This window comes from Poecilia latipinna, unplaced genomic scaffold (genome assembly GCF_001443285.1).
Source record: "Poecilia latipinna isolate Pla-1442-1.1 unplaced genomic scaffold, P_latipinna-1.0 Scaffold1262, whole genome shotgun sequence".
Taxonomy (NCBI): domain Eukaryota; kingdom Metazoa; phylum Chordata; class Actinopteri; order Cyprinodontiformes; family Poeciliidae; genus Poecilia; species Poecilia latipinna.
Genome location: NW_015113878.1, coordinates 79861 through 91800, shown reverse-complemented (window position 1 = coordinate 91800; position 11940 = coordinate 79861). Strand labels below are relative to the sequence as shown.

General features: G+C 39.3%; 1 protein-coding gene across 4 annotated transcripts in view; it reads left to right on the top strand.

Moving 5' to 3' along the window:
• The first annotated feature begins 11500 nt into the window (after nucleotides 1-11500).
• The window catches only part of slc41a1 (solute carrier family 41 member 1), a 57187-nt gene continuing 56747 nt past the window's right edge, over nucleotides 11501-11940 (top strand). For all 4 annotated transcript variants that reach the window (XM_015054588.1, XM_015054585.1, XM_015054587.1 and 1 more), the window contains exon 1: nucleotides 11501-11751. In XM_015054588.1, the coding sequence (XP_014910074.1) occupies nucleotides 11734-11751 (18 nt within the window). In that variant the 5' untranslated portion in view covers nucleotides 11501-11733. The remainder of the gene's footprint in view (nucleotides 11752-11940) is intronic.

Sequence of the window (11940 nt, the reverse complement as noted above, 5' to 3'; positions counted from 1 at the left end):
AAGAGGCTTCTGACTGAGCGAACGTCGATAATATTCAGACAGCTCCTCCTGTGTTCAATGTTGATGTTTTCCAACCTTTAACTTTGACTCTGTGTTTTACTTCACTGTTGTAAGTTGAGCTCATTCATTACAACAGTTAGTGTTCACAGGTCAAGGCAGACATTTTCCATTCGTCCTCTGTTTCCAGGTCAGATTATTAATAAGTAGCTGGAACATGAACTAGAAATATTTCAACTCTTGGCTTGCTGGACCTTATTAAATTTAAGCATGTTTCTATTATTATTATTATTATTATTATTATTATTATGCACTATTAAAAAATTATTGCAATATTTTTAGACCTGTATTTATACAGGGGTTATATATGTCCTGGGACAGTTTAAGTGTAATTTTTTGTGGGGGATTTTTAAAGAGACAGGAAAATGTTATGATAATTGTTCCACCTTCATGTTATCAACATGAATTAGCAGCAGGAGCAAGTCATATTTTCTTCAGTGTCTAGGCTAAATGAATGACAGTTTGTATATGACTTCCATTCTAACCACATGTGAATCATTTACTCCACGTAAACTTTTAGAGGCAAACATGTTCTGATCGAAGTAATCAAAAATTAGAAAATTGCATTTTTAGCTGTAGTTGGTGCTAAAAGAGATTCATTTAAGACAATTTAGAATGAGGCCATAAAATCAGCTGATTTCCCGTTCAGGAAGGCATGACAGCTAAACAGAATGCCGGAGCAAATGTAGCTTCAATGAAGAGGAAGAAACTAAGAGAGAACATGAAGGTAAGAGCTAAAATAACAGCAGATGATGCAAAATTGGAGAGTAGTAGGAGAATGTAGCACAGTTAAGAAAAGTGGTCATTGTTTCCTCCAGCTGAATAGTTATATTGTCGGATCAAAAAGGAAAGTTTTAAACCTAATCTTAAAGTTTCTGCCTAACAAACTAAAACTGGCAGCTGGTCCACAGGAGTGTCACTTCTCTTAATGTGTGAAATGATGAGAGAATTTCTGCAATCAGCATTTAAACCGCTGTAAATATGCAAATAAGAAGCCACCTCAAAACTGAAGGTGCATGAGAAAACAAAGGGACAACACCCGTCAAAACCTGTCTTTGGACAAAAGCAGTGCAAGACCTTGTGATAGCATCTAGTTGTGACTCGCAGACTGCAACAGGCTGACATAATGGTGATTCTAAATTGATTAGCAAAACAAACATGTCTCTGGAAACTATGCAATAAGTTGAAAAACCTTGAGTTCAGAGTTCAGATCCAACATGACTGCTGGCAGACAAAAAAGTATCTATTGTTACACCACTACATGGTGATGTAAGTACGTTGAATAATAGTTATTTAAAAATGATTAGCAGTCAGTATTTTTTATTTTTTTTTACTAAACCAGATGTATCTGTATCATAGTGCAACAGCAAGAACCTGAACTCAGAAGTTCTTTAGGGAGAAAAACCTGATGTGTTCTAGTTTCCTGTCAGTCAGGGATTAGACATGTCAGGGTAACAAATCAATCAAAACTGGCATGCATGGCTGTCAGATGCTTGAAATAAAAAAATCCACCTTATGTTCTTCAGGTACATTCAAAATGTTCATCTTATCTGAACGGTTAAATGGGTTTAACTACTTCAGGTGGCTGAGCGCCCCCGACCCAGACCCCACTTTGTTCCTCTGCTGCTGTGCCAGGGTAAAGTACTTTAATATGTTAATGTGGAAAAAGCACAGTGAGGTATAAAGGTCTGAGACACTTCCTGGATGCAGCCAGCCATTTTAAGACTCCATATCTAAAATAGCTGTATGTGAGATTTATAGTCCAAAAAATTAACTGCAAAATAGCAGTAAAAAATAAATAAAAAGCTTCACAGAGGAAATCACTGTAAGTGCATTATTAGTCCTTACTAAGCCTGCATCTGGACTGCAGCATTTATTACTGTATGACATTAATACTTTATGAGCCAGAACGGGCGGGACTCCTCAGGTATTCAGGACAAGACTTTATTATCATTTCTAAAAGTGATTCACCGAAAGCCTGAAGTGATTCACCGAAAGCCTGAACTTCGATTATAATCTGCAACAGACATCAGTGTTGATATTTAACATACTCCCTTTCTATACGCTGAGTTTAAATCAGAATGCATTACGAAGCTGGGCTCATATTCACATAGATTCCCAGACTCATCTCAGAGCGCTCCCATGTTAGCCTAACAATTCCTGCCAAGGAGTCCTAGCTTTAGAGTGATTCACTTAGCTGCTGAGAAATTCCCATCTTAGTGAGGAGGTGTGGTTGACCCCGTTGCTGGGTGTGGTTGACCCCATTGCCAGGTGTCACACTGTCTTCTAGGGGACGTGACTGGTTCCTTGTCTCCTACATCTGTCTAATGGCAGTTGGCAAATAAACTTCCAAATATGTAAAACACATATATTTTTTACAAAAGTCACATACATGCAGCTTTAAGTACATATGAACAAGAAACAAGTAGGGGATGAAATGAATGTTGATGCATTAGTAATCAAAATAGGACTCCTGACTATTGAAGGATCAAAGATACTTTATTTCAATTTGCATATAATAAATGCTATGAATATGACACTTTGGTCCTGATGATTAAGATATTCTCTCAAATCTAGAACTTGGTGTTACACTTGTTATCTCATTCGGCCTCAGTTTGCAGTTATCTGATTGAAGCATGTTTACTGTCAGACTTCCTGACTAACACCAGAAAATCTGATAAGGAGGTGGAGTTCATCTACATACGCACACACACACACCCTCCAGTCTACTCCTCTCAAATCATACAAAACATTTTTTTTAATCAGGTTATAATCAGAATTTGAGTAAAAGATTTCTTAGCACTTAAACCACAGGAAGCTACTTGATGTCACTGCTGTGAGTTCCGACATTCAGCTGAGATGGATGTATTTGCACACTGCTGAGGCTGAGTAAGAAGATTTTTGTGTCGCAACAGGCAAACACAAAGCCACCGGGCCCCTGAGGATGAAGCAATTACAGATGATCTCCAAGGAACGACATAAGACACACAACAGCTCGCAATGAAATCCAGCAACAGTAGTGCAACAAGCTGATGAGGCACCTTTTCTTGTCCTGTCTATTCTTAAGACTCTAACACACCAACACAAAATAGTGCCAAACTGTGAAGTGGAGGAACAAGGACACACGGTTTTCAGTCAATATTTGCCACACTCAATACTTTCCAGTGTTATGCATGCTTGGGATGCATTTACTGGCCGTCTGATGTATTATGCATCCCCATCTGATCAGAGAGGCTGATGAGGCGCACGGAGACGAGGGGGCGTCCATGTCCGACGCACCCTGACATTGGTTATATAAATGAATGCACCTCCACGCCTTTCATTTCCCAGCTGACAAGTCAAGGGAGGAGCTAACAGATAGCTTTCTGAGATATCCAAAGCTGGGGGTGGTTGTGACATGACAAAATGTTCAAAAGTCAATAAAGACTTTTTAAGTATTCTGTAAAAAAAAAAAAAACTCCATCCATTTGATTTCTTTTGAAGAAATTGTGCTTTCAAAATTATGTCCTGTTTTTAGTTTTCCCTGCCTCATCTCTTGCAGTGGGTGAAACATCCATCCATTCTCTATCTTACACCCTTATCCCTAGTGGGGTCAGGAGGGGTGGTGGTGTCTATCTCCTAAGGTCAACAGGCGAGAGGCGGTGTACACCTTGGACAGGTCGCCAGTCTATCAAGAGTGGGTCAAACAATATGTTTCAATCTAAAATGTACTGCCAGAAGGGAAAGGTTACCTAGTTTCTTGTTGAAAAAGATGACCTGGATTGGCAAGAGATTTGTGTCAGTATATTGTAACAAGAATTTTAAGCCAGATGTCTTGCAGCCTTGACGTAAAAAAAACTGGTCCTAAACACAACCTGTGTTAATTTAAATCCGGTTTGGTCTGAGCACATTCCAAACTACGTCTTTCATGTGGAATGTTGTTTTTAAAAAAATATGTGAAGAGAATATGTGTCAGACCTTGAAATCACATGTCAGCCTTTCATCCAAATCATGTGTTCCACATTCTGTCAGTTCTTGGATGTTCAGGTACGTTAGACACTTACTGGACAAACAGAACAAGACTCACATGTCACACCTAGACTGTAAACTGTAGACCACAAAAGGTTGTGGTTTTCTTGTGCAACTGTATGTACATCGCTATTGATTAAGATCCCTAATTGAATCAGTGTCATGTAAATCAGGAAGAGAGGGAGGTCTTACAGGGGAAATCTCTTGATGGTTTTAAAACATCACATTAACTAATAACTGAAAAGTCTCATTTACTGGCTTGAAGAACAACCTTCTGTGGCAATAACTTCACACCTTACCATCAAAGATTACGACAGGACTGATAGCCATGCAGTATATCACGCTCTGTCCACAATGATTTGGAATTTTGAACCAGTGATCCAATAATAATTTCTTAGTGGATAATTGGTGCTCTGTGACAGACTGGTGACCTGTCCAGGGTGTACCCNGTTGAGCTCATTCATTACAACAGTTAGTGTTCACAGGTCAAGGCAGACATTTTCCATTCGTCCTCTGTTTCCAGGTCAGATTATTAATAAGTAGCTGGAACATGAACTAGAAATATTTCAACTCTTGGCTTGCTGGACCTTATTAAATTTAAGCATGTTTCTATTATTATTATTATTATTATTATTATTATTATGCACTATTAAAAAATTATTGCAATATTTTTAGACCTGTATTTATACAGGGGTTATATATGTCCTGGGACAGTTTAAGTGTAATTTTTTGTGGGGGATTTTTAAAGAGACAGGAAAATGTTATGATAATTGTTCCACCTTCATGTTATCAACATGAATTAGCAGCAGGAGCAAGTCATATTTTCTTCAGTGTCTAGGCTAAATGAATGACAGTTTGTATATGACTTCCATTCTAACCACATGTGAATCATTTACTCCACGTAAACTTTTAGAGGCAAACATGTTCTGATCGAAGTAATCAAAAATTAGAAAATTGCATTTTTAGCTGTAGTTGGTGCTAAAAGAGATTCATTTAAGACAATTTAGAATGAGGCCATAAAATCAGCTGATTTCCCGTTCAGGAAGGCATGACAGCTAAACAGAATGCCGGAGCAAATGTAGCTTCAATGAAGAGGAAGAAACTAAGAGAGAACATGAAGGTAAGAGCTAAAATAACAGCAGATGATGCAAAATTGGAGAGTAGTAGGAGAATGTAGCACAGTTAAGAAAAGTGGTCATTGTTTCCTCCAGCTGAATAGTTATATTGTCGGATCAAAAAGGAAAGTTTTAAACCTAATCTTAAAGTTTCTGCCTAACAAACTAAAACTGGCAGCTGGTCCACAGGAGTGTCACTTCTCTTAATGTGTGAAATGATGAGAGAATTTCTGCAATCAGCATTTAAACCGCTGTAAATATGCAAATAAGAAGCCACCTCAAAACTGAAGGTGCATGAGAAAACAAAGGGACAACACCCGTCAAAACCTGTCTTTGGACAAAAGCAGTGCAAGACCTTGTGATAGCATCTAGTTGTGACTCGCAGACTGCAACAGGCTGACATAATGGTGATTCTAAATTGATTAGCAAAACAAACATGTCTCTGGAAACTATGCAATAAGTTGAAAAACCTTGAGTTCAGAGTTCAGATCCAACATGACTGCTGGCAGACAAAAAAGTATCTATTGTTACACCACTACATGGTGATGTAAGTACGTTGAATAATAGTTATTTAAAAATGATTAGCAGTCAGTATTTTTTATTTTTTTTTACTAAACCAGATGTATCTGTATCATAGTGCAACAGCAAGAACCTGAACTCAGAAGTTCTTTAGGGAGAAAAACCTGATGTGTTCTAGTTTCCTGTCAGTCAGGGATTAGACATGTCAGGGTAACAAATCAATCAAAACTGGCATGCATGGCTGTCAGATGCTTGAAATAAAAAAATCCACCTTATGTTCTTCAGGTACATTCAAAATGTTCATCTTATCTGAACGGTTAAATGGGTTTAACTACTTCAGGTGGCTGAGCGCCCCCGACCCAGACCCCACTTTGTTCCTCTGCTGCTGTGCCAGGGTAAAGTACTTTAATATGTTAATGTGGAAAAAGCACAGTGAGGTATAAAGGTCTGAGACACTTCCTGGATGCAGCCAGCCATTTTAAGACTCCATATCTAAAATAGCTGTATGTGAGATTTATAGTCCAAAAAATTAACTGCAAAATAGCAGCAAAAAATAAATAAAAAGCTTCACAGAGGAAATCACTGTAAGTGCATTATTAGTCCTTACTAAGCCTGCATCTGGACTGCAGCATTTATTACTGTATGACATTAATACTTTATGAGCCAGAACGGGCGGGACTCCTCAGGTATTCAGGACAAGACTTTATTATCATTTCTAAAAGTGATTCACCGAAAGCCTGAAGTGATTCACCGAAAGCCTGAACTTCGATTATAATCTGCAACAGACATCAGTGTTGATATTTAACATACTCCCTTTCTATACGCTGAGTTTAAATCAGAATGCATTACGAAGCTGGGCTCATATTCACATAGATTCCCAGACTCATCTCAGAGCGCTCCCATGTTAGCCTAACAATTCCTGCCAAGGAGTCCTAGCTTTAGAGTGATTCACTTAGCTGCTGAGAAATTCCCATCTTAGTGAGGAGGTGTGGTTGACCCCGTTGCTGGGTGTGGTTGACCCCGTTGCTGGGTGTGGTTGACCCCGTTGCTGGGTGTGGTTGACCCCATTGCCAGGTGTCACACTGTCTTCTAGGGGACGTGACTGGTTCCTTGTCTCCTACATCTGTCTAATGGCAGTTGGCAAATAAACTTCCAAATATGTAAAACACATATATTTTTTACAAAAGTCACATACATGCAGCTTTAAGTACATATGAACAAGAAACAAGTAGGGGATGAAATGAATGTTGATGCATTAGTAATCAAAATAGGACTCCTGACTATTGAAGGATCAAAGATACTTTATTTCAATTTGCATATAATAAATGCTATGAATATGACACTTTGGTCCTGATGATTAAGATATTCTCTCAAATCTAGAACTTGGTGTTACACTTGTTATCTCATTCGGCCTCAGTTTGCAGTTATCTGATTGAAGCATGTTTACTGTCAGACTTCCTGACTAACACCAGAAAATCTGATAAGGAGGTGGAGTTCATCTACATACGCACACACACACACCCTCCAGTCTACTCCTCTCAAATCATACAAAACATTTTTTTTAATCAGGTTATAATCAGAATTTGAGTAAAAGATTTCTTAGCACTTAAACCACAGGAAGCTACTTGATGTCACTGCTGTGAGTTCCGACATTCAGCTGAGATGGATGTATTTGCACACTGCTGAGGCTGAGTAAGAAGATTTTTGTGTCGCAACAGGCAAACACAAAGCCACCGGGCCCCTGAGGATGAAGCAATTACAGATGATCTCCAAGGAACGACATAAGACACACAACAGCTCGCAATGAAATCCAGCAACAGTAGTGCAACAAGCTGATGAGGCACCTTTTCTTGTCCTGTCTATTCTTAAGACTCTAACACACCAACACAAAATAGTGCCAAACTGTGAAGTGGAGGAACAAGGACACACGGTTTTCAGTCAATATTTGCCACACTCAATACTTTCCAGTGTTATGCATGCTTGGGATGCATTTACTGGCCGTCTGATGTATTATGCATCCCCATCTGATCAGAGAGGCTGATGAGGCGCACGGAGACGAGGGGGCGTCCATGTCCGACGCACCCTGACATTGGTTATATAAATGAATGCACCTCCACGCCTTTCATTTCCCAGCTGACAAGTCAAGGGAGGAGCTAACAGATAGCTTTCTGAGATATCCAAAGCTGGGGGTGGTTGTGACATGACAAAATGTTCAAAAGTCAATAAAGACTTTTTAAGTATTCTGTAAAAAAAAAAAAAACTCCATCCATTTGATTTCTTTTGAAGAAATTGTGCTTTCAAAATTATGTCCTGTTTTTAGTTTTCCCTGCCTCATCTCTTGCAGTGGGTGAAACATCCATCCATTCTCTATCTTACACCCTTATCCCTAGTGGGGTCAGGAGGGGTGGTGGTGTCTATCTCCTAAGGTCAACAGGCGAGAGGCGGTGTACACCTTGGACAGGTCGCCAGTCTATCAAGAGTGGGTCAAACAATATGTTTCAATCTAAAATGTACTGCCAGAAGGGAAAGGTTACCTAGTTTCTTGTTGAAAAAGATGACCTGGATTGGCAAGAGATTTGTGTCAGTATATTGTAACAAGAATTTTAAGCCAGATGTCTTGCAGCCTTGACGTAAAAAAAACTGGTCCTAAACACAACCTGTGTTAATTTAAATCCGGTTTGGTCTGAGCACATTCCAAACTACGTCTTTCATGTGGAATGTTGTTTTTAAAAAAATATGTGAAGAGAATATGTGTCAGACCTTGAAATCACATGTCAGCCTTTCATCCAAATCATGTGTTCCACATTCTGTCAGTTCTTGGATGTTCAGGTACGTTAGACACTTACTGGACAAACAGAACAAGACTCACATGTCACACCTAGACTGTAAACTGTAGACCACAAAAGGTTGTGGTTTTCTTGTGCAACTGTATGTACATCGCTATTGATTAAGATCCCTAATTGAATCAGTGTCATGTAAATCAGGAAGAGAGGGAGGTCTTACAGGGGAAATCTCTTGATGGTTTTAAAACATCACATTAACTAATAACTGAAAAGTCTCATTTACTGGCTTGAAGAACAACCTTCTGTGGCAATAACTTCACACCTTACCATCAAAGATTACGACAGGACTGATAGCCATGCAGTATATCACGCTCTGTCCACAATGATTTGGAATTTTGAACCAGTGATCCAATAATAATTTCTTAGTGGATAATTGGTGCTCTGTGACAGACTGGTGACCTGTCCAGGGTGTCCCCCGCCTCTCGCCCAAAACGTTCGCTGGAGATAGGCACCAGCACCCCTCCTGACCCCACTAGGGACAAGGGTGTACAGAAAATGGATGGATGGATGGATGGATGGATGGATGGATGGATGGATGGATGGATGGATGGATGGATGGATGGATAATTGGTTGCCCTGTCCCCATCCGTTTCATGGACCAGTAGGCTTCCAAACATGTCCTCTAACGTTTTTTTTTAGGAAGTCCTATGTAAGTATGAGGTGCCAGTGATACTTCTGAGGACAGTCCTTAAAAACCAGAGCCAGGTTCAGTCTAAAGTTGAGCTTGGTTTCAGTGCAAGTTGAACTTCACCAGGGCGTCACCCTGACCCTGATCTAGTTGGTAGTGTTCTTGGACTGGATCTCAACTTGAGTACAGAAGGGGAGGGTGTCTGGTCTGGAAATATTAGGGTCTCATGTTTGCTCTTTGAGGTTAATGTGGTTCTGTTGCTGCTGTCTAGAAGCCACAAACTTTAATGTGCTATTGGACAGTTTGTACTCATATCTGAAGGAGTCGAAATGAGAGTCTGAGGCCATACTTCTCTATGAGAAGGAGGATAAGTTGCTCTCTCTAGATTGAGGAGCAATCTTTGCTTCAAGCTCTTGAAGTTTACGTATTTTGATGACCTATTGATGGATTAGTGCCACATCTAAGCTGAGTCAAACAGAAAAGCTCTTGATTTGTGGTCATGACTGAAAGGAATACAAGCTGATGAAATGAACTTCCTCAGAATGGAGTGGTTAGACAGTGTGAGGAGCATCTGGGGAGCTCAAAGCCATTGCTCCTCCACAGTAAAGGTGGTTCAGGCATCTGATCAGGACACCTCCTGAGTGAGAGCCGCAGAATGAGCTGAAGGTTGTTAGAGGGAAGATCGATGTCCAGGTTTTCTTCTTGGACATGATGGATGGATAGTCTGGAGCTACATGTACACACTTTTTCCACAAGTAAGTTAATCTTGGTTTATTTAGACTGCAGCAATTCATAAGAAATCTAATTCAAACTTCATGTGGCCTATTTCAGTTAACTGGGTGTTGAAAGCATGAGTTCTTGCCACCTTTCAACTGGTCTTAAAAATGTGATCAGGAGTGTGATTTGAATCTGTATTGGTAGATGGAAAAACATTTGGACATTTTTGCTACATTGCTACATATGGTCTTCAGTATACATTTCCTGGAGTCCCTGCATTTGCTTCACACATAGCACCAGTACGAAGGTTGAGCAAAGCCATTCACAAGCTGTAACTACACTGGTTTTAATAAATGCAAGAATATTAAAACCAGTGATGGTTAAATGGGAAACAGAAGAGGAATTAAAAAATCTTGTTGTAATGTTATTAGTTTTTATGTGTGCATTCCAACGCTGATTTTTCTTTTCTCACTCTCCACACCTCAAATTAACCCCTTAACATGAGGCAGAATGCCCACGTGCAATTTTTCCATTGTATTTTCTGGGGGTGAGGGTTAAAGGGTTTTAATCATTCTTACAAACTGAATTAAAAAAAACTTCTCCACATAGCAGTTAAAGAAGCAACACAGCTTTGAGTTGTTTTTGAAACAGTTTAAAATAATGACAAATTAGCTTCAAAATAAAGAGTAACCCCAAAAAAAGCTGTTTTCTAATTAAACAGCTGAAGGAGCTTCATATTGTTGTTTTGCATTCATTGTTTAAATAAAGATTTAGCTCTGAACTTATTTATTGTATTTCCTTCTCTGAATGTTTTTATTCTGTTCGTCACAAGACTGGCATCCAATCTGCCATGTAACCTGCTTGTTCTCCTTTGACAGCATAAATAAAGGTTTTGGAATGTGGAAACTTAGAAAACTACAAACTGCTTCACATTTTACAACAGCATAAAAGTGTTACAGGGTTTCCTCCAGTGTATTTTAAACCTGACAAACCACCAGGCTTCACTTGCTCCCCCAACACTAAGTGTTGTTTGTATACACCAATAATAGTAAAGACAGATATAGCTGACGCATTGAACTAGGTACAAGGGCATGAGTACCAACTGTAGAGCTGCCCGTTGGCCTCACACACAATTTTTTCCATTTATGATGCCTGCTCATGCATCTTTGAATTTTTGTAACTTTTTTAATTTTTTAACATAAAAAACACAAAGTGCCTTTGCTGGACTGCCCTATTATCCCTACCAATGGGCTTAACAGGTTTTCTGGAGGAAACTACATTAAGAGACGGTAACAATTGTATTGAACTCTGACATTATACAGGCAAGGTGATGGCAAGTCAATTTTATTTGTATAGCATATTTGTAGCCACCATGCAATTCTTTATATGATTAGACGGAAAATAACATGGCAAACTAGGGAAAATGTGAGGTTACATTTTCTGATAAAGGTTGTGTGACCTGCTGTTGGTTATACGACGGTCGAATATTATGCTAAATTAGATTCAGATTGGAATGAGGAGATAAGTCTAGCAATCAGCTGTATTGAAACTCTGACGTTATCTAAGCAGTTCACGGATTAGCTAGCTAGCGTTGCTATGATACCAACGGCCACTCGACGCACCATCACGCGCACGACAAACATTCCAACCACTTCGAAACGAAAGAAAGTTTCGCTTTAAAGAAGCTTTAAAACGAGCTAAAATTTCGTTTTAAAGGAGCTTTACAACGAAACTTTCTTCAAATCACGATGTAAAGAAAATATTTTACATTGCTATTGCCAGTCTGCAGGCGTTTCCGTGACGACACAAAACTAACCTGAGCGATCAAAGAAGGCGAACTCAGGCGATGGCGCTGTATTGTCAGGTATGACCCATAAAGACATGACATGAAATATTATGCTCACCCAGGATAGGAGAATATAGTTGTAAACGACCGACCATGCCCGCTGTTTCTCTGTCGCCCACTTCTCATTTCATGACTTTCTATCTCATTTGACTTTGAATCTCATAATTATCACTTAGAAAATTTAAATTATGACTATGTCTCATAAAT